The sequence below is a fragment of the Rhipicephalus microplus genome, chromosome 5 (genome assembly GCF_043290135.1).
Source record: "Rhipicephalus microplus isolate Deutch F79 chromosome 5, USDA_Rmic, whole genome shotgun sequence".
Classification (NCBI taxonomy): Eukaryota; Metazoa; Arthropoda; class Arachnida; order Ixodida; family Ixodidae; genus Rhipicephalus; species Rhipicephalus microplus.
In genome coordinates this window covers 45,089,717-45,113,596 of record NC_134704.1, presented here as the reverse complement: position 1 = coordinate 45,113,596, position 23,880 = coordinate 45,089,717, and the positions used below count along the sequence as shown (strand labels likewise).

Below are 23,880 nucleotides of genomic sequence, written 5' to 3'. Positions count from 1 at the left end.
CATCGGGTAAGCAGTCGAGCACCATAACCATTAGGCCACTGTGGCGGGTAAATGCACTGTGTCATTCAATGAAATCCTCCTGTCAACCTCTGCTCAACCAAAAGCACCGAGATGGCTTCGGCGGGCTAGATATTCTGCGTCGTACTAAGCCAGACTGCCACAAAGACATAAGAATTGATGGCATGCTGCTTCTATGCCCCAAGAAAGGAAAAAACAGGAGGGAAAAAAGGCCGGGATGTTAACCAGTCTAGGACGACTAGTATGCGACCCAACAGTGGGGACAGGGATGAGGGAGTTTGTTAGATGGAGAGAGGGAGGAAAGAAAGGATCTTTCGTGCTATAGTTGAAGTCACACAAAGGCGAGACAGAAATATTCCTTAGACCAATTCGTCACGGAGAAGATCTGCAATCCCCGTGATTTCTTTGTGCCATGCAGCAAACATGCGGTAGCTCTTCTCTCTCTTCGTTGCGTTGGCAAGCCATTTGTGTGCCCTTCTGCACCTGTACTGCGATGTCCACGGGACCGGTGGCTTCTTGAATGCTCTCTCTAAAACTCTTCAACGCCTATTCGGGTGCAAAGTTCTCCCCTATGGGGAACGGAGGGGGGGGTGCTGAGTCTCCCCCCCTCCTCAGCACCTGTGAGGCGAGCCCGAAAGCAAACAAGACAAGCAGTGCTTAACATCCCTCAATGAAGCTTGTAATAAGCATTACGGAGAAAAGAAATCTCAATGCTGCAAGTTGTGGCCTCATGTGAAAGAGCCGATTTCTGAAGCAAGCTTCTCCTTATAATGGCTCTTTTTGTGGAGAAGCCAGCATTAAAGGTAATCAGCAACATGCACCCGCATATTCCCAAAACGGCTCCGTGCTTTGCATGTACAGAATATAAAATGAATCAAAGAATCAGCCTGAATTACTATTAATATGCTCTTTTACGAAGCCTATTGCATAGTACGTGTTTACTGTAAATAATATGCTGTCCTGTTGCCCTTTCTATTGGTGTCAGGCTTCGACACTGGGGCGCCGAAGAGAAAACTTTTCTCGACATAATAAATTACTCTTTTACGATAAGAAAAACACCACGCCTGTTGTGAGAAGACCCTTCGTAAGCCAGAAAAAGGACACAAAGGAAAGGCAGGTGGTGATGCCGCCTTGATGTCCGCACCGGTCGCTGCAAGTCTTAAATATTGAGGGCGTCTGCTAGGGCTTACGTATTGCTAACCGGTAAAAATGAACTACACTGTCTTCTGACGGGGCCATATATGCTTCACATACCAAGTTTCTGAAAATTTCATTGAGCAAATGTTACAAAAATGAAATGACACACTGAAATTGGTGACGTCAGAATCAGAGATTTCAGCGGTAGATTTAAGTGTGAAACATTTTATATTCATTTTCTCATATTTTTATAATCATATGGTGATGAAATTAATGAGACAAGTTTCCATAGTATAACTTATCGGTCTATACTAATTTATTGTGTCACTTTGGTGCTCCTTTGAATGGAAACAGAAATCTTGACACTCGACATTTTGCACATTTTATTAAAATTGAATGAACAAATGAATGCCTTAATTACACGAAAACCAAGCATGGATTTAACGACTGTCCTGATTATCTGTGCTGAATTGTCTAACAAAACTGCGATGGCACATCTCAACGCAGATAGGAAGAGGGTAAGCAAAAATCGGCATTAATTTATTCTTGCCTGCAGTGCACAAGAAATGGATGAGCAGGCCATTGTGATTGCTGTCGGCTCTAGGTAAATAAAACTAGTTTTTCCTACCAATGAGCGCTACGCGTCTACACTGCTGCTTTCCAGTGACTGACACCAACGCCAATAATATATACTCGGGGACAACTTGTCTTGACACTTGAGCAAAGGCGAGGCTTCCGCACATTCGGGTTGCTCCGCAAGTAGTACAGCAGTTCGCGCCTGATATCGGTTTTGTTCGCCCGCATCGCTAACATATTTAGACACATTGTTTAGAAGAACATATACAAGAGAAATGTGAATATAAGAACATTTTGATTGTTTAGCGTACATTTTAGTGTGATATTACGAGTTTATGTTTCTTGGAAAATTGAAGAGCACGTCTGAGGCCGAAGGCTGCACCAACGTTACTAGAATCTAGTAGTGTTGCACCGACCCAATGAGTCATGGACGCCATGTTAACCTCGAAAAAAGGGTGTGCTGAAAAGTTGGTGCCATCTATGAAATAGAAAATAAGGAAGGCACTTTCGCAAAGTGAACAATTAAACATCCCTTCTTTCAGCAAGGCAAAAAAGGAAATTAACAGTGAACTTAGAACTATTTGTTGGTGCGGTAGCAGAGATGCGGTTCGGACCTGAAGCTTCTACAGTGCTATCAAAAAAAGTTGCACCGAATAAATACTAAAATGCACTGGCTTCCACTAGAAAAGCTGCTACTGCAAAAACAAAAAATATGAGTCTTTCAAGGCATTCAAGAAGTGCCCCTCCTCTCTGAAAAAAAAAAGAAATCCTGGCTATGGGTCTGCTTCATAGACTACTATCTGGTAAGCGGCTTTGAAACTTGACTTTCCCACCTGTATCTCACATAGACAAAGAAGCGACGTTATCAGTCGCTCGAGCAGCGAATTCTTGTTCCTCTTCCTGGCATTTCCACTCGAGCAATTACTTTTGGATTGCCAAATATCCAGAAAAAGTGCTTTAAAAAAGAAAACTAGGCACGAAATAGACAATCCTGGTTCAAGGTAAATTACATTTGATAGACATGATATCGAGCACATAATTTTTACTTAAATGCCATTAAATTATCGGTACAATTAATGAAAATTCCTTGAATGAGCTGACAGAGCAGACGACGAGCAGCAGGGGGTCACCAGCCATGGCACACTGCAACCACGTGCTCCTTTCTGTGTGGCCTCCGAAATCCGCTTTGGCCGCGCGATGAAACAGTGTTAACCGAAGGTATGCATGAACCAGAGCACATGAATGACAACATGCGAGTGTAACGCAACAAAGCTGTGTTAACGATGAAGGCGGCTTCTGATTTTTTGTGATGTAATGCAGAAAGGATTGCACAAAGTAGCGCCCAATCGTATAAAATTATTTATTGCAATATCGATATGCAAAAAGCATAACAATTAAAAACCCAATGTACACATTCCACAAAAATATCTACACAGCGCATTTATATACATTTCAACTATATTTATATATGTATATGCATATGTACAGTGATACAAGCATCGGTACATGCCATTGCCGAATACTAAAATCCTGTTGTTTTTTTCGCAACACATTGGTACTTTGAAGCAAATCATTGAAGTAAGAACAATCTTGAATGTTCAGCCAAGGCCAAGAAACACGATAAACAAAGTGGTTTACTGCCAGCAGACAAGCACTGGTGGTGTACTGCCAGCAGCAATAGTGGTGCACCACAATATATGTAATATTAGTCTTTCATGATACCCATAACTGGCCATCTAGACAAGCGTGTAAGCACAAATCTTCATAAATGCTGTGAGATAACACAGACACAAAAAAGATCCCGAAACACTTCGAAGTCTTAGTTTATACCAATGAATGTTAATTCACTTCGTGATAATTCCTTCAACGACCAAATGGTTTGTACACAATGGCCTCGAGCAGAAACCACAACGACGTAACTTTCACGCAATAAATATAACGCCATGTCCTGAAGCAAACATGCCATCACAAGTCCAATCAAGAACGATTTATAATAGCCAAACATATTTTTTTTCAACGGCACAAGATGCAGGTGAAATGCACCATCAGAAAAACACATCTTCGCTGTAACACATCTTTTCAGTCTTTCGAAGACTCGAAGCTGGACAAACGCCATGCGAGACCTCACAGGTGAGTCTCAATACGATAGCAATAAGCTAATAAGCCTTAATTATTTGCACTTAAGATCCCACTGAGCACCAACCAAACATGATGGCCAACCCATACGGGTGAGAATTTATTTCTAAGCAACTTTGTGCGTATCCTTCACAATAGGTGGCCATCTAAACTTCGGCAAACAGACTGGAAGCAGTAATAAATTCATTACATATTTAGCTGTACACAGGACCAACAAAAGAAAAAAAAAGCGACGAGACACAAGTGAGCAGATAAATGGGGGTGTGCGCCTTTAGGAGGGACTGTTAGTTTTTTTTTTCTCTTTACAGTCTTTGTTCAAAGTTATAAGTCCCAAGTCTTCACATAAATAAATAAGAAACATAAAAAATAACATGAGCATGGGCACATAGCATTTGCACAAACTTGCTACACACCTAATATAGCCTGCTATATATAAAAACCAACACCCACTCAGTATGGCAGAAAGGGCACACGCAATACCCTACCGAAATAAAAGCTCTGTCCTAATGGTGGTGCTCGCTAAAGGTATGATTGGCGGGTTCACATTGGAAGGCTAGGGCCAGCTTTCGTTGTGACCATTGTGCGACTGCCCATATGGCTGTGAGCTCAAACGAAGCGTGACTAGGGGTTGTCCGACAGTGTACGTTTGATTGCAATTCTTTAATGACAAAGCATGCAAACTGCCACGTATATAAGCTTACACATTCCAACCCAGAAGTGCTGGTATTGCTTTGCCTGAGACAAAAAGTTATTTTCCTACAGTGCAGCTAAGCAAACCACTCCAACACAGAAAGCACCATATAGCATTTGAAAGATTGCTGCAATCATTGTCAGGATTTGAGAAGAAAAGCAAACAGGATATACGTCTCACAAAGATTAACATGACAAGCGAAACTCTGCTAAAACACGACATGCAATCAAGAACGCAATACAGAAAGCTGCAACACGAATGTACTGCTGAGGTGCGCATTAGTGAGTTTTAAAATAGGCAAGTGATTGCGCTTATGGCATAACAGTAATAATATTGATAATAATAAAAGCAGCACAATGAATCAGAGGTCTCCCTGTGCCAACTGGAAGGCGAACTGCATCACATGTTCGACCCACGGTAAACTACGAAGAGAAAGTTCTGTTCACATCAAGAGGTAACAAATGCAGCTAGTGAACCCGATTCTTACTAAATTGTTCCAATCACCTCAAGGGAGAGTACAATGTATCGCATAGCCGAACATACAACAACTGGCATAAAACCTGCCCACAACAGACTTAAAAACAGTATCTTCGAAATCGTCAGGTCAGCGCACTCAGGATCTACCATCAGCCACCGTAAGACCATTTAAGTCAATTGTGCCATGAAAAATTAATGAGGTGCAGTGATCAGCGAGTCGTCGTGCAGATTGTGATGAGAAAAAGTTATGAGCAGCAGTTTCTTTGTTTCGGCCCTACGGTGGCTGACGCCGGACTTGCATGTCGTGTTACAACGTGGTTCTTGGTTTGGCTCGGGAGTGGATAATCTCAAGTTGAGAAGCTCTTTGCATTCTGTTTTGCCGTCTTGCCCTCATCGGCCACGTGGGAGGTCGTAGCTGACAACTGCACAGTGGCCCGACGAGCTGGCAAGTGGTGGGACTCCGTGGCGCAGCCTTCCGGAACTGCAAGATCGTGCCTGGCGTGGTCACACCGAACTTTGTTTGAGGAGCGAGAGCTGACTACCAGCGTCTACCCCAAACTCATGGTCGATGCTGTCTGGGAGTAGACCCTTGGTGATCGAACTTGGCTCGGATGGGTGGCGCGACTGCGGCGGCACTACGGCCACGGGTATGTGGCCCCTCCCTGCTGGAATGGCGGAAAAAACGAGGCACGAGCGGTGTGTCAGATAAGTACGTTTGAATCGGGAAAGAAAAACTAAAGGAAAAGAGAGCACCCTTCCAGACTTTAAAGCATGGCATATTCAAATTTTGTTAAAATGTGGGGTTTTACGACTCAAACGGATGATGTGATTATGAAGGACGCCGTAGTGGAGGGCTCCGGGAATTTCGACCATCTGGTGTCCTTTTACGTGCACTGAAATCGCACAGTACACGAGCCTTTACCATTTCGCCTTCATCGAAATGTGACCGTTGCAACCGGGAAAGAACCCCTGACCTTTGGGTCAGCAGCCGAGCGCCTTAGCCACTGATTCGCCGAGGCGGACATGTGGCATATTCAAGACAAGCAGGTTTAACCCTAGGTGGTCTGAAACCTTTTCCCAAATTCTGTCGCATCTAGTCCGAAACTGAGAATCCAATCTCAAATTTACTAACTCTTTTAAAGATGGTGTAAAGTGTAGTAAGGAAATCCACGAGCGAATCAACCGCGGAATAACTTGTCCAGCAGTGCCCGTCCTCGGACAACTGCAGCTGCGTTCCGACAACGGACCACAAAGAGTTGGAAAAGAGTGCTGGAGTGAAAATTATTTGTAGAAAATGAAGCTAGACCTTGGAAATTTATTCGAGACGGCTTTTAGAGCGAAGGGTGTCGTATTCAGAGTAGTAGTAATTCTGTACTATGTAAGAGCAGTATGCCTTCCTGGTAACACACAGTACCATTATGTATTGCATACGTCATCGTACAGGGAAAATGCCGAACGAGTTCAATGAGACTCATTTTTTAAAAAACTGATACTGCTCAAGGATGTCCAGGTGTTACTGGTTTTTATAAGAGACCTCAAAAACTCAGAAAACTTTATGAGAGATCATGTTATCAATACTCATCGGGACAAATAAGTTTAATCAAAAACAGTGTTCTCTTATTTTATATTTGACCTAGCATTTACTAAGACCAAGCACCGCACTTTTTCTGCCATTGGGCATCACACGAGAAGGCTATGTTCTTGAGGTAAAATATAGGCCGTTGCTGGCTTAACATTTGCCGCTAAGACGTCACAAGAGCTTCTACTCAATACTTTTTTTTATGTTTCCCTGCTTCAAACATGTTCTTTCTGTCATAGCCACACCTGTTCTTTAAATATTTTTATGGCTTTCAAAGTGGTTGCTAAACTGCCACTTTTGTTTATTTGTTTAGTCTTAGTGGCAAGCTACCATACTGGGCTGACACAATCATAAAGTGTTTTATAATGCCTTGAATCAAACCTGTTGCCATCATCTGCTGCACACTTTCACAACATACTGTTCCACCAGCATGAAGGTGAGCAATGCTTGGTGCAAGTACAGTTCGGCTTAAAAAAATTGCTGAAACACGAAGCTTTCTTAGATGTTGTCATAGTAAAAGTATTCACCCACAATACATTCTTTGTTGTTTATTCGCATTCAAATGCGTCAAGTAAGCGAAGGAAGCATAAGCAGGTGATTTGAACTGATACACGGGAAGTACAGGCTCTTTCTGTAACAACATTATTGGTGCTCTGGTACAATATACTGATAGTACTATAATATGGCACGAGTTCTCATGGTTTTAGGAGAAATATAATCTTTATGTATCTATAAAGAACAACACCCATTCTAAACGTCGTTTCAGTAGAGCACGAACTACTGTGACTGACATTTTAGACTGTTAGCCAAATGTTTGAGAGGTGGTTAAAGAACAAGGCACCGCCATATGAAGCAGCTACACATTCTGATGCTTTTTAAAGACGATAGTCTTTCTTGGAGACTTTCGACGAAAAAATTTTGGTCTGTCTATCTGTCTGTACATTTGTCTGTTTGTCCGTCCTAACGATGCCTCAAACGGCACTAAACGGCCAACCCCATTCGCAGCGCCCACCAATATTGCTCAAGGTTTAGCGTTCATAGTTGTGCGATTGTAAAATTAAAAAGCAATTATTGCGCATATCTGAGGCGCCATAACAACACTTCGAAGTTTTACATGTCTGCCTTTATACTAGAAGAGGCACACACAAGTAACTCTAAGGAATGTAGCGTTTATCGCGCTGCGCTGACATTGCAACGTGATGCTCAAAAAGGTGTTTCCAACGCTTTGCTACGACGTCCCGGTGGTGGCACCTGCCCCTCGTTTTGTGTTCTTCACCTTACCACATCCGAGACTGGGGCGCATCTTTTTTAAGCAAACAGCAGCAGTTAACTTAAGCAAACGGCACTGATATCCTACCATGTTACATAGGCTCCTCAATTTCTAAGGCTTCTTAAGCACTTATCTCATGATCACCTCGCAATAGGTAAGCTGACCGAGATTTCTTCAACCTCGGCAGTAAATGGTTCCACTTGCTGAAGTTGCGTAAAACGACATCAACTGAAAGAAGATACGCGATAGCAAATTCAGTTGCAGGAACCACAGATGGAGCTATTTGAAAAATAAATGGAAGCCAATATTTAGTTTGCACTCATAACGTTACTGGCCTATTTCTGTTTTGCGAAAAATTCCAAGTTTGTGACCACCAAACATGAAGATTGCAATAAGCTTTGCTGTACTTTTAAGATCCTTGGGAACATGATACGTGTGTTCCCAAAGATTGATTAGAACCTTGGTAAAAATTTCAGCTTCGCTGACAGCTATTGCCTTTTCTTAAACAGAGAGTTCGCACAATTTTCTATCTAATAGCACTCACTCTTTGCAATGTCAAGCACTTCTCGAGTATCCAACTTTCCCGTTTTCACATAGCCTTCTATTTCTAGGTCAGAAACTTGAATGTCCTGGTAAATTACGTCAGGAATGCCGACATCACTACTCAACCAAACAATGTTTTAGGTATTAACAAATCTTCAACTCTTAATGTGCACGCATTTATATTACTCGAGAAAAAGTGCTTCAGTGCTTAGAGTTAGAGCAGAAACCAGCTAGCACAGTTGTATAGCGCAGGTAAAGAAATGGCACACTGCGATTCTGTGGGTGACATTCACACTTTTTCTTAGATTGTAAAAAGGCCACACAAGTGTTGCAGCAGTCCACGGTCAGCTAGAGGCACAGAGAACACCTCTCAGCCTATGGCATCTACAGGCATATTGTCTCTTATCTATTGCACATAAGAAACAAAAAATACACATGCAACTAAGCAAGCAAGTACAGGCACTCAAGCAACAGGAGGTACAGGAGAGACAGGCGAGACAGGAAAGGCCAACGCAGCAAGGCAATGCACACACAGATCAATCATGAGTACTCACTTGTCTTTTCGGAGGCACTGGAGGAAAGGTTAGGTAAATCGCAAAGAGAAGAAGAGGAGGAGGAGGAAACATCAACCTGAAAACCACGGATCCATCACCAACAAAAGAAACCGTAACCAACAAGAGAAAAAGAAGAAGAAATAAAAAGGACACTTCATGAACTGGCTTCAACTTGCAACAAGCTTCATTTCATGCAGCAAACCGTAGTGAGCAGGCAGAAGATACAGTATAATCAAGGGGTGCACCGAGGATTCGTCATACCTTCTTTAGCCTGCTGATGAAGATAATAGATTTTTGTGCCTGGTTAATAGACAGAGTGTAAAAAGCAGAAGAAAGATCTAGTCAGGTACAAGCTAGCAGCCAACGTTTTTAGATACTGTCAATTGGAAAAGCCTGCTCCGGAGGCGACCCCATCGTGTATTCGCTTCGAGGAGCGGCGCTGGCATAGCGTTGAGAGTGAGCCGCACCACCACCACATCCCGCGGCAGTGTTGATTTTTTTTTTTTTAGTTCGCTTGCTCAGACCACAGCGGCGGGAGCTTGAAGGGAAGGTTAGATTTTGGTCATCGCAATAGTACCCAACACGTTACACGACAATTAGCAGTTTAACACAGTAAACATGCCAACCTGTGGCGCGCTAGGCTGTCGAAGTGGCTATGCCTCTGAGGAAAACAATTGCGATCGGCGGCGCTTCTTCAAACCCCCCAAATTAACCTGCAGTTCTCAGGACCGGAACAGCTGCTATTCCACAAAAAGCCTTTCTAGTGACAATCAAGACATACATTTCCAACTTACATTTCGAATCTGAGGACCTAACCACTTGCTGCGAGCACACTGTAAGGGTAAACGTGAAACTTTCACTAAGCCCGGTGCGTTTCCTCGAATTTTCCCAAATATTCCTGCACACTTGTCTAAACCAGCAGCATTAAAGTGCAACAGGAAACCACCAAAACTTAGAGAAACCGTGAATTTCGAGGGCTGTGTGTCCACAAGTGGTGGCTGTGTGTCCACAAGTGGTGGCTATGTGTCGAACTTGACATGGAAAACGGTGATGTTGACGAAGCTACTGGCGTCCCCTCCGATCCCAAGTTGTCTCCAGAGGTAGCAACTTGGTTCCCTGTGTTACGAGACCAAACAATGTTCTAATCCTGGAAGGCCGAGCTTATCCAGAAAGAAGGTGTTTTTTTTTCAGATACGCTCTTTGTGCTGCGCTGAAAGCTTCAAAGCAAAGCTAGCCAGAGGGTTGCGCCACGAAATGGAGGCTGATTACTGGCCTGCTCCTTAAAATATCAAGCCCTGCTGCTGCACCACTGCTTGTTGATTTCGACAATACCTTTATTTTGAGCACCATCGAAAAAAAAAAAGAACTTTCTGGATAAGCTCCTAGAATGAAACTTTCGTCAGTCTTGTACTGCAGGCAACCAAGTAGTTACCTCTGGAGATAACTCTGGATTGGAGGAGATGCCAGTAGCTTCGTCAACATAGCGTACTCCATGTTAACACCAGACACATCGCCACCAACGGCTGATACATAAACCAGGAAATTCATGGTTTCTTCTAGTTTCAGGGGGTTCCCTTTTGCGCTTTAATGCCACCGATTTAGACAAGTGTGCAAGAACATTAAAAAAAATTCGAGGAACAGCACCGAGCTCTAGTGCCAACATACCACGTTGAATTTTCACATTTTCGCCTACTATGTGCTCACAGCAAGAAATTAGGTCCTCGGATTCGAAATGTAGGTCTTGATTGTCTCCTGGAAGGCTTCTCGTGGAATAGCAGATGTCCAAGCCTTGAGAACTGCCAAATTATTTGGAGTTTGAAGAAGTGCCGCCGATCGCAAGTGTTTTCCTCGGAGGCATAGCTACTTCAACAGCCCGGCGCGCTACAGGTTGGCATGTTTACTATCCTACTGCTAATTCACTCAAGCATGCTTGATCATCCCGTTACGTGTAAAATACAAAATGTGAAAGAGCTTTTCCAAATAAAAGTTATTTAAATACTGGCTGTATGTCATCTATTGCACTGTGTTTTATTTTTTATTAAATTATTCTTCCATAACTTTAGAAGCCCTTCTCCTAACTTCTCAGCAGATTATTTCAGTTACAATCCAAGAAGTTTGTGTATGAAATAAAATTTATACAATTATACATCACATAAAATTTATACATTTATGTGAGTTGTGCCAGCGTGAGGCTTGAAAGCTCACTGATATAAAGCGCAGCAGGATTGTGGGTCTAATTCTCGTAAGACTGCCCATGTGACCTATTTTTCCTTAGCTGTTCAAAAAAAAAAAAAAAGAAAACATAGCCGTTTCTAAACATATTCTTACACAGGATTTATACGATGTGTAATAAGAACAGGCTTGTTCGCTTAGAATCGTCCACAGCCTGAAGGTGCAGATGAACCCTATTTATTGCAGAGGCGCAGGCAGAATTGTTTTTCGGGGTGTAGGGGCACCACCTTGATCTGAAGAGGGTGCCGGACAGATAAGCCTGGTCACTTTTTGCTCTTTAAACAATAGCCAAAATATTGGGTGGGGGGAGGGGGGAACAGCACTGGCCTGGTGTGCTACTCGCTGGCCACACCACTGAGTCATTGCAGGCAAAGAAATAATTATACAATTCTTAGGTACAGGCATGGCCCTTACTTATCACTAAGTAGTATTAATTCGGCCCTCATCAAGCTGCTTTAACTACAATCCTCCTATTTGGAAACGAATTTCTCGCTGTTTCGCGTGCAGAGGTAGCAGACGACGCTCCTTCGCCAATCCCAAAGCGACAGCAGCGCCGCGGCTGCGCGGGATACAGGAGGGGGCTGCTCCTCGCCGTTGCCCAACTGACAGTATCTAAAAACGTTGCTAGCAGCTGAGATGGTTTCTTGCATTCGTGTCATCAATGCATATTTAAGATCAATTCAGACCCAAGGAAATGATGTGCGAATAAGCCATGATTAACAATTTCAAGGAATTCTTCCCACGCTTCCATATATTCGATTGATATACAAAGAGCAAGAAAGTGGGTTTTATATCTTTAAGCAATGAAGAGAACTGAATGTCTCATTCATTTCAACTTAGATTTGGAAAAAATTATGAGCATACTGAGCTTCAGTAGATGTGTCAGTTTGTGACACTATATGTGACCTATTTAGCTTGCCTGCAGTCAAGGATGGATGTGTGCACAGACATAAAATTTTTCTGCCTTTTTTTCTTTTTTATGTAAATAATTGTGCTACTTGCCTGCGTATATTTCAAGTGATTTTGATTAATTGAAGTCCTGTTCTTAATTTATATAATACGGTGCTACTAAGGTTTTCAATTTAAGACTGTCAACATAACACAACTCCGGCCATGCATAGCATTTCAACAACTGCCTGCAGTGTTCCCTAAAATGAACTCTGAAACAGTTTTTTGAAAATTTCTCAGCATTATGCTACGGCATCATCAAATATTTCACACCGCAAATTTAGCGGCACGCCGTGTATTATGGTTGCTACGGAGAGTTAGATCTATACCTCAATAAAACTTGTTCTTGGGCTAGTTGGTTATTCGTAATATTGTAAGAAAATTAGTGCAACATTGACTCCCACAAACACTCATACAATTCCTTACTCATCCACCCGAAAAACACTGTGTGTTTTGCTTGGGTGGATGAGTGAGTGACTGTACGAGTGTTTGTGAGAGTCAAAGTAGCGATAATTTTCTTACAATATGAGGTCTACGCCATCCTCACCACTGCTTTGCCTCAACTCATGAGACACACTGGCATCCCTGGAAATCACAGCGTTTTTCATTAGCACACTTAAACGGTGTGAGCTTCACCCATTCATGGCCTCCAAGACTGCACGCCGCCAGTTAGCGCGCAATCTCAAAGACCATAGCAAACAGCGACTGGCACCATGCACGCCATCTGGCAACAGAAACAAAGATTGGGGGGTGGTTCATATCTGATCCGACAGGTACCGCCACCTTATCAGCCAATTATACTTCCGTATATTCCACAGCCCATCAGATCAGGATAATGAGTGGCGTCACGCTGCCAGAGGATGTCGGTACTGTGAATGGACAGTTGAAAATGCATTTGGCTGAGCTGAAGATCCCTGCAGCAATGCGCAGCTTTAAAGCATTGTAATAAATTACACAGTTTATGCACAGAGCTTAAGTCAGTCTGTAAATGACCCTTGGGACTTGTTCTACTAGCCCAAGGTGTTTGTAAAATATTGTCGAAATCATTTCAGGGTACCTTTAAGTGAGGCATGTTGTTGGGCTAGATGGTTATTTGATTTTCAACACATTTGGACTGTGCAAAGAAAATACATCAGAAACAAAGCACACATACACACACACACACATCAAGTACTGTTGGTGTGCTGTGCCATGTTTCTGAATAGTGTCCTTAATTTGAACTGCTGATATGAATGCAAGCTATCGCAACAAACTAGTGCACTGTTTTTCGTTTTTTTTAAACAGAAATATTGTCAATACATGCTAAGTAAGTGCCCTGAGAACTTGACACACAAAACATCAAAGGCAGAAATTAAATCACACTACAGTGACAGTCCTGCATCTAAACCTACAGAAGAGGACAAAGCATTGTTAACAAAGAAAATAGCAACTATAAAAGACAGGATTGGTTCTGTTCTGCTTATAATTCGTGACACTGCAGTCAAACATCCATACCTACTAAAACATTGTACTTGAATGGACTTGCAGAAATAGTTCAGCCAGACACAATTTTTTCTTTTAAAACAAATCATTGATTGTACACCCACCTGTCCTTTGCATTCGTGCCACCTACATAAATTTACTGATGCCTCAAAATTGCCAGTGACAAGTGAACTAAGAAAAGCATGACCCGTAGAAATGGTTGACTGATCGTTCAATTTCAGTCATTGCCTTTGTTTACATAAATAAACTGCAAACCACTAAGTGAAGTTAGGCTTAGTGCCTACGAATAGACATTATAGGCAGTTAGATAGGAAAAATAATGCCAGAGCACAAAAGAAATTACAGAAAAATTTTGCACCACTCTTATGGATTGAAACATTAGTGTTAAAGTGAAGACAATGTAACTGTGGCCATTTCCTCCAGTGATCTGTCGTCTTTCACTCTAGCTAGATATTAATGTTTGCCTTTAGCAATTAAACACTACTCTCATTTTAATAGACCAGCAATTCTCACTTTATATTTGTATAGTACACGAGAACATGGTAGCGCTTAGATCATGAACAATGTACTTGATACGATATTTAAGCATTTATTTCATTTACAAGCGGATCATGAAAAGGATCCTTTCTCATGTAAACTTTATAAGATGAACTATTCAGGTAGTAGCGCTAACAAGCTGATTTAGTCTTACTGCAAATCAATTTTAAACAAATTGAAAATAAATATTAGTTACACAATGCTGAGTGAACTATCACCAAACTTTTGAATAACACAGAATGCTCCCTATAATACCAAATTCAAGTCGCTTCAACACACCTTCAAATCAAGTCAGCTCAAAACAACAAACAGGCAAAATAAAAGTGTAACATGCAAAGCAACCTGCACAGTACAAGCATGACACTGCCATTTCAATACACACAAACCACTAGCTGCCATACAGACCAATAAAAGCATGCCTATGAACTAACAATAGTGGCTCTCATATGTCACAGCATATGTAGTAGAGAATAAGAAAAATTATCGTTTGAACCAGTACAATGTAGAACCAGGGGTAATCAAGCTGATGAAACCAAACATGAAAACTTAAAATCTTGTACTTAAAATGTACTTAGCCCATCTTAAATTTTGTTTAATTCATTAGCTACAACAAACAAGACATATCTTCATCCCCAGCTTACTCCGCTGACCTTAAGGACACTGTCCTTCATAATGACAAAGATAAATACAGATAGATGTACACCTGCACACTGTAGGAAGCTTAAGAATTTGCCTGCATTAAACCTGGCTAGATTATCCTCTTCATTTGATAGATGAGGACAGTGCTTGGAAGCTATTCAAGAAGTTTGGTCAGCAAAATGTGTTTGCATGTGCACCTCGCACTATAATTTTGTTGTTCGCCTCACAGTTCGCACTTGTAGTTTGTCATGACAAATGTGGTCTCGTGATTGGCTTTCGCTGCGTGATATCAGAGCTAATCCCTGAGGCCGTAATGCAAGAACAAAGACGCTGAGCAATTCAGAACCATGTATTAACTACCATATAAACAACAGGGCTTGTTTATTTCTATGACGCAAAGCATCTTTGTTTATCACACAGTCTAAAAATGACCGAAAGAAATCACATCGCGGACAGTAAAATCATTGAACTCTTTCTTAAAGCGAACGCTTCTGCTGCAAGAAGTGTTGCTAGCTTACATAGCATTGCACCTGATGTATGAAACAGAGTACGGTACCAGTGCGTCTGATCGATAATCTATACCAGTCAGTTATTTGTGAGATGGCACATCCAGCTTTATGCTTCATCTTGCTAATCTCGGCAAGATCGACAAAAGGCCAGTGCTTCTGTTGTCTGGTGCACAATGCTGTCTTTCAACCACTTAATCTTATCTACTAAGCATTTCACCTTTCACTGCTCACTGCCCAGTCCTTATTAATATTAACCTTATCCCTCCTGTTGACGAGTACAGTCATTGCAAGATTTCACACAACTAATGATGACTATACCCGGCATTAACAAAAACTGATCCTACATGAAACCTATGACTATACTTGCTATAATTTCTTGACGGTAAATGGCCACACTTGCGCATGTCGTGTCTTTTGTGTATCGGCATTCATTTTATAGCCATCTGTCGTTGCATCGTCAAGCGGTGAAGCCGTCTCCAAGCCATCTTTTTTTCTTTTTTCTTTATATATACGCAGTTAGTGATGTCAAACGAAGGAAACGTACTGAATTGAAATAATGATAGTTTTGTTCAGAAAAAAAAAAATCTTCAGAAATTGAGTGAAAAAAAAATTCCAGTAATTATGGCACAACTTTTTTCTTTTTTCGTGGTAGGAAAAAGGTTGAACTCTCATTACACCCTATTTCATGGACATGAAGGTTACCTCTCGATCAACATGATTTGTGAATGCAATGCTACATGGGGACAAGAAAATGTAGAGCATAACACCAATCAGCATAGTTTTTTTCCCCTCATTTCCTCCCAGAAATCCCTGTGTAAAATAAGGTTGGTCGATACTACCATTATTTACTAGCTCAACCAACCTTAACTGTACAAAATCTTGCGTACAGAATACAGCTGCTATGTAAAGTCAAATTCTGGTATAACGAATGCCGATAGAACAAATTATTGGTTACAATAGAATAAATGAAGACAAGCTTAGCCATTAACACAGTGTAATAAGTATACAATTATATTAAACATTAAACTGTGATAAGGCTACTTTTATGTTGTATGAAACTTTGTTGCAAAATGATTTGACTGCACTAGAGCAAAACCCTACTTTTACATTCTTCACTCATAAGCTTTACCGCTTATGGCAATTGTGGTATACAGTTGCAGGAAAGAATTTACAGACACCCGTCTACTGAAATACCCTGTTCAAGTGTCATTACCGCAACATTCCTGCCCGACACATTGCGAACCTTCCCTGCTACGGTAGATGTACTGAGGAGGTAGAGGTTGCACAACACAAAATTTCTCAGAAAGCTGTATTCCCTCTAACTGACAGCACAGCCTCGGAGTGAATGTTCCAGCCTGTAGTAGTGCCTGCAACTTATGCAGCTAGCCATTAGGTTAGTAGAAGTATTGCGCACTATCAGAGCAGATATTCGCATTTGCAGTAGAGCCCACGTTCCGCAAGCTTTTGAGGGCGGGTGTCAACAATTAGTTTGACACTGAGAACCCCTCACAAGGCTATCCAATCACTGACAAGGGTCTGGTTCTATCAAAGGCACGAAATAAATGCCAGACATCTAAGTAGGTCATCTTTAAGCCATAGGCTGATGAATAAATTCTACAGAGATTGAGCCAAGTGCGATGCACCTGTCTTATTACATAGCAGCACTTTTCTTCAACATTCACCGCATGTTCGTGTTACACGCTTAAATATATTAGGGAAGTTCTAGTCCAGTACTTTCATACCAGTGTCACACAGGTTCTTTCAATTGTGATTGGGCTCGATCATGATCGTGATGAGTGTGATTAGAATATTGTGATATGACTCCAAGATCAGGATAAGGCTGATGTCTGTGGCAAGCTCGAGGCGAATATGTTTGAACTGTGAAGCAGTCGTTGCTGGTCATGATAAAGAAATCAGATCCAGATTAGCCCTTACCACTATAAAAAGTGATCGCGTGGCATCAGTATGAATTAGATGCAAAAACCAGTAAGCAGAGAAAGACAAAAAAAAGGGGGGGGGTGAGAAAACGAGGCTGGCATATGGAGGGAAGAGAAAGCCGATAAGGGTCAAGAAACAACAGACGTGCAGTGCACTGACCATGGCTGCCAGAGTTTTGATAGAGTACGTCCCGCGGATAGGAGCCATTGGCGGCTTGGGGTAATGTAGCCCTCCCTGTATGCAAGGGGGGCCCGGCGTATGGCACGTGACTGGATTTCATGTCTATCATGGGCGTAGGGCCAACTGCCCCGCTTGCGGTGCTCGCATTGAGCTGAAGACCGTTCTGCAATATAAATGCAAGACGAAGTGAAACAAGGGGGTGAAAAAAGAAAAATGGAGGAACGTGTTCTGTTGTACACTAACACATTTTGAACTTCGACACGAACTATTTGGTAGCACTTCTTATGCAACATGTTAACCACAAATAATGATTGAAAAAAAAAAAAAAAAACCATGGGTAGCGACAGAAGCAATGCTCATTTCTTTTGCTCTTTTGTTGTTCAACACTGTTTTGGTAGTCACAACATTTTGCACTGTGGCTGCCAAGACGAATGATGGTAAGTCAAGGTTGAGCCCCTAAACTCTACTCTTAATTTTTTTCTAATTACTACTCGTTATATTTGTATTGTGTCTACATAATGTTACCAGTGTATCATGTTTGTTTACATTTAATATCATACATGCTTGATTCTTGCGTAGGCACATAAAAGTACAGATTTGTGCACTTGCCAGAGACTGCTTCTAGAAATCTTTATTATTCTGCAGAATGAAAGAAACTAGTCTTGATAAGTAGCATGTGCACTCATACAACAAGTCCTAGCATCAACAACTGGTCTAAATTTTCCCACACACAAGAAAGAAAAGGACAATAGGTATGCTTTGAAGAATTTTTTGCTGAAAAGTCAGTGAGAAGTCACTTAGCAAATATACTTCCCTAAATGAATCAAATTTTTACGTAAAGATCAAAGCAAGAACTAGGAGATATAATAAACAGAAATATTAAAAGAAAGTCCAACCAGAAATGCTGAACCATAAGTATAACTAAGGTATCTGCGTGTCGCATGCGATTTCACTGCTGTAACCAATTTCGGCTGCATGACTCTAAGCTAGTATTAACGATGTGAAACGCTGCTTGACATGAGACGTGCTGACTCACCCTTGATAGATGAAATGCTTTAACAGCACCGTAGCTCTCCCTCAACACTGGTCCACTGTCTGCAATCACCACACCTCGCCGATCAATCAGGCTGTGAGCAAAATGCGACGAACATCGAACTATAATGAAACTAGCCGTTCATGGCAGAACATACAGCAGGGCAAAGCATGCACAAATAACTGCCCTTATTTAACCATAAATGTAATGAAGCTCCCTTTCAATGCACAAGCTACAAAGCTCACTAGAGGCTGCAACTGATGGCCCGGTGAGCATAGCTACTGACAATATGTAGCACTATACAATGGAACAGTGAGCATCCTTACTTCATTTAAAAAAGTGGCATTTAACAGGCAAGCTAATGACTTTGATGTGAGAACAAAAAGATTCGTAGGGATCACACACTGTGATGACATGATTATATTTAGCAATTTCCACCAATACTATTCAAGTGAAAATCAAGAAGTACTAACAATAATTGTATACTAAATCATTATAAAAGATTATTCCTTACTGAACACACGCTTTCACAAACAGTGGGACCCCGATTATATGACTTTCATGGGACCACGCAAGACCGTAGCATAATTGAAAAAATAAGATTATAGGCAGTCACACTCAACTTTGCCTGAAAAACAGGTGCAGACCACCTGTATAAGCCTACGGCATGACCTTGTGCCTCTGCAAGGAAGGTTAATTAAATTATTCTTGCCAGTGCCAGATAATGACAGCGTTACTTAGTTCAAGGAGGTGCGAGCAAATTTTTATCGTTAACCTTAAAAGAAACCAATCTTACGCGCATCTTTCTACCAATAAACAATGTCCGAAAATTGCCTCTGCCCGAAAACAAAATCGAAACCGCCTTGCAAAAAGCCTCCCGTCAGACGGGTCAGACACATTGTTACCGCTATCACATAACGGCGACGGACCACGAGTTTGCGTAGAATGCCTTTCTGCGCCACTGAGATGTGCGTTTTATAATTGGCAGGCTTGTGAAGTGCAACTAGTGATGTCCCACAGTTATTGTGAACGTTGATGTCAAGCGAAAGTAATTTCGCACGGTAAAAACAGCTGTCTCGCACGCTTATGCATGCATAAGCCCGTGACTGCGAGTGCGACAAAGGCAGGAGATCAGCTGTATGTCGACCAGGAAAAGTTTCCACGAACCGAAAACGTGAAGACGTCAGCCTTTCGACTGGCTGAAGCTACTTGGTGTGGATAGAGCTTGACTGGATAACGACCCAGGATACGTACGCACGCGACTGAGGCATATATATAAGCCCATAAACTTCCAGGAGAATAAATTTTCCATTCTGAGAAGACCCACTCTCTACTTTTCCAGTCGTCAACCTACGGGAGAACAGGCGGTCAACGTTTGGTATGAGTAAAGATGGTTTTTTCTTTCGGACGGAATCTGGAAGTCGTCATAAGATGTGGGGTCAGCGTAAAACTGCATCGTATAACCAAGGCTTTTAGTACATTATTTCTATGAGGTTTTTGCTGGGACCAAACCGACTTGTCATAAAAAGCAGGTCATCGCGAAAGCAGGGGACGTACCATCGAAGTTCCACTGTATACAGTGGAGTTGTCAAACTACTTTTTGATCTTCACTTTATTTTATACTTTTCAATAACCTGTAACATTCTGAGCAACTTGTTCCCAACTGTTCTAACAACCATAGTAGTCCCACGATTTTCTCTTTCATACAATGATAATGTCTAAAGACCACTTAAACAGATGTCCCTTGGTGCATCTGTCTTTTTTTTTTTTTCTCTTCTTCACACTTGAAAATGGTTATCTTTATATCTCGATTCACTATTGAAGGTGAGTAGCGAGGGGGCAAGATAAGGAATGTATGGCGAATAAAGAATAAGCATTTTTATCAAAATTTAGTGAGCAAATATTGCACGCTCATTGCTGAGCTCTTGAACCTGCATGGCCTGCAGCGTGGCTTTTCAATTAAAAAAAAAAGAAAAATACGCCAGACCTGCGCAGAACGTGCAGCACTGTCACAGCGAAAGCTGGAATAGTGGCCTTTCAGAGCCATTTTTTTAACGCCCTTTGAGTAGTTGCTGCAGGTACACTTGCAGAGCACCCACTATGCCATAAATCATTGCGTAGTAGGCAGCCAGTCATCTGCCATCCTTCGTCATTCTTTAAAAGCGGGGTAGCAGCTGCATACTTGCAAGAAACTTTGTGCACTTTTTTTTGTTCTGTGGCTGACGATGATGAAGAATTGTGCCTAAAGCTCTTGTAATTCCCACAATCCCCAACAGTGGGTATGCGCCACAGTCAATAGGGGAACAAGATCAAGCTTTAGTAAAGGGTTGCAGCATTCAATGAACCCCTCGTTGCGCAATTTGCGTTGTGTGACACCTGGTTGTTCTTTTGTCGTTCTAAAACGCCTTTTACTTATAATGTGATTTCTTTCCGACATCAGGCCTGCCTAAGGCAGGCCTAAGGCGAGTTTATAAATGTGTTCCAAGCACCGGCGTGGCTCGGTGGCAGAATACTGGGCTGGCACGCAGGGGACCCAGGTTCGAATCTCATTGTGTTCTTGGTGTTTTTTGTTTACCGAGTTTTTTTTTTCTTTTTATTATTTCGTGTGACAGTGGGTACAGACACCGGCAATGGCAGACAACTACGGCATCGCACGCGACGCATGTAGTGATCTCGTAACAGCTTTTGCTGTAAAAAAAGTTAGGTATAATTCACCTTGGAGGTGCAGGGCTACACAGCACTGAAGCGCAGTTGCTGATGAAGGAGCCCTTGCTGTATGGATTGAACACGTCTTGGCCTCTTCTTGATGAGAAGGAGCCTTTGATCTGGGAATGAAGTAACCACAAGCGCTCTTGTATTTGCGAGTACACCAAGTCGCCCAAAGTTCGCAGACAACCGATAATTTTCCCTCACATCTACCCAACAAAACAGCCTCGAGCGCAGGCTGGGAAGAAAAAGGCAGCGGCTTACATCTTCGTTGGTAGTCTGGTTGGACGTAGTGAGGTAGGTGTGGAAACCCGCAAGGCCCATGATGGACCACACAGAGAAGAAGCAAACCACTCCTTCAACCACAGTGACGGAAAAGTCAAGGAACGGAAGCGGCATTCTCTTTGGTATAACACACCTTCTCAATTAGAGTGTGGCTTCATTGAAGTGGCAGCCAATCATTACTTTTTTTTTTGTTCCTGATCCCACACCACTTTTGTATACATTTGCTTTAATAAAGAATAACTTACTGCAACTACCACAACAAAAACAAAAAAAAAATAAACTGAACTCTAGTGCATAATAGAGCAAAAACCCTAACCACAATAAAGGGGAATGTTGCAGCAAGGACTATGAATTAGTTCAAACTGCTGTGGCCTTTTTACTTAGAGAGTAATGACACAAAAATTTTGACCTCACACTTTTTATATGCAATGCATAGCTGGAAGCCTGTTATTCGTAACACGGCACATCGTTTGTTGGAGCACTTTACAGATAATTAATTATGGGCTTTTAATTACAGACCAGTCCATTTCAGTTTGAAATCTCTCCAAAAACGACAAGCCGCCAGGAGAAACTATCGCCATTTAGTGTGTGCAACGTTCGACATGTCGGCACACAGAACTGTAACGCACATTCGCATGGTACACGTGAAGTTTGTTCGAACAGAAACGGGACAGCAGCGTTGCCAAACACAAAACTTTTCAAGGCATACGCCTCGGCCACTGAATTGCGAGCAGCTGCCGAGAAGCAGTCTACTAGAGCATGCACAGTGAAAAAAAAGAGGCTCTGACGTCATCATAACTTGTCGTATTAATTGTAGCATGGCGAAGTGAGAGAAGTGGGGAGTCACCATGGGGTCCCATGTGAGGGCGTGAATAACGCAAAGTGCTCCATCTTGCATGCTCTCTTTAAAATGTCTGTGAGATACCTTTCGAGCTTTTTCAACACAAAATGAGACAAGACATCACTATTTGCAAGTGTATCGACACCAATCAAGACTGAGCACAGAATGCATAGCGGGCAAGCCAGTCCTCTTCTGTACACAGAATGTTTCACTCTTGATGAGCTAGCTACGCAGCATTAAATTCACGGCTGATATTTTGCAGAGAATATATTCCCAGGAATCGATCCTGCAGGCTATCCTTGGCCGGTAAATTTCGTGCAAGTACCCTTTTTCATGAGTCTACTGTCACGCTGCTCAAACAAAAACGATGCATGAAACGTACTCACAGGTACAAATGAGTACGAACTAAAAAGTGTCACAGTTGTTACTTCGCTGTGTCTGAAAAACGTGCTCTTTTCTCACATGAGGACTGTGCAGTGAGCAAAGTGACTTTGGCGCGGCCGGTAACAACAACACAATCGTTCCAGTGAAAGCGTAAGGTGTACAATTCTCCCCCACCGCCAGATAAGCATGCGCATGCGTAAGTGCATGTCTCCCCCCTCCCATCCCACTCAACACGGGGCAGAGTATGCGTGGGAGACGAGCGCACGAGTGTGCATCGCACGGAGCAGGGCACCAAGTGCGCTCTTTGCACCATCTTGTTGGTAATGCTGAGAACACGCTGATATTCCCCCCTCCCCGTCTTAGAGATCGGCCCTGCCAATGGTAATGGTGAACAGTGATCCTAGAATAGCTTGCTGTTCGCACGCTGAAGGACGTGCGCTCTCGTGGCTCATAGGCTAATCATATGCGCTACGAAGCGAGAGGTCACCCGTCAAATTTCGCACGCTGGAAAGTATTTTTAGAATTATTTTTCTTTGTTGCTTTTTTATATATATTGTGGGGGTGCTGACACCCCCCCTGTAAAGTTGTCTGCGCCGCGTGGCGCACGTGTCTCGCCCCAGGGCGTTATTTCGGTGGTGACCACCACCGGGCGATAGATGGCGTTGTGTTCGCTCTGAGTACCACTGTTGGTAGAGTGGCAGCGCCGGTGGTGGCCCCTGGCGGAAGGCGGGCCTTGGTGGTGGGCGAGCGTTGAGCGAGCCTCTTCTGCGCGTGGCGGCTGCCGCGAACGGTTGTCTGTAGCGCGGGTCCCCGGTGCTCGGCACCGCGGGCTTCGCGCCGGGGTCCCGCGTGTAAGGTCAGGCGTTGGCGACGCCGCCTTGGGTATGTGCTAGTGTGTTGGGTGTGTTAGTGTGGGTTTATTATGTTATTGTGTGTTTAGTGTGTCCCTGCGTTATGTTGTTTGTATGGTAGCGTGTTAGTTGAAATTGGTGTATCATTCGGCGGACGATATCGTCGTCTAAATTAGTTAATAAATGTATGTATGTTGTGTGCTTGGTACCGATCGTGTCAACTGTGTCCGTTCACTCCGAGAGCGTGGCGTGGCGGTGCGCGCGTTCGCCTCGCCGAGACCCCACACTGGCGCCCAACGTGGGGCTCTTGGAGTGTCGGACGACAGTTCTTGCG

General features: G+C 42.7%; 1 protein-coding gene across 4 annotated transcripts in view; it reads right to left on the bottom strand.

Moving 5' to 3' along the window:
* Positions 1 to 3,077: 3,077 nt before the first annotated feature.
* Positions 3,078 to 23,880, bottom strand: part of app (Palmitoyltransferase app) — a 31,843-nt gene continuing 11,040 nt past the window's right edge. Inside the window, exons 6-11 of one of the 4 annotated variants that reach the window (XR_005110215.2) lie at positions 21,450 to 21,552; positions 21,195 to 21,304; positions 18,483 to 18,573; positions 17,426 to 17,609; positions 8,982 to 9,057; positions 5,559 to 5,697 (exon numbers count right to left, since the gene is read on the bottom strand). Coding sequence is in view for 2 of the 4 variants with exons in the window: in XM_037425628.2 (XP_037281525.2) it covers positions 5,540 to 5,700; positions 17,426 to 17,609; positions 18,483 to 18,573; positions 21,195 to 21,304; positions 21,450 to 21,552 (649 nt within the window). In the remaining 2 variants the exon portion in view is untranslated. Of the gene's footprint in view, positions 5,701 to 8,981; positions 9,058 to 17,425; positions 17,610 to 18,482; positions 18,574 to 21,194; positions 21,305 to 21,449; positions 21,553 to 23,880 lie in introns of all 4 variants that reach the window. The other 3 variants (XR_005110214.2, XM_037425628.2, XM_037425629.2) reach the window with 3 other exon arrangements.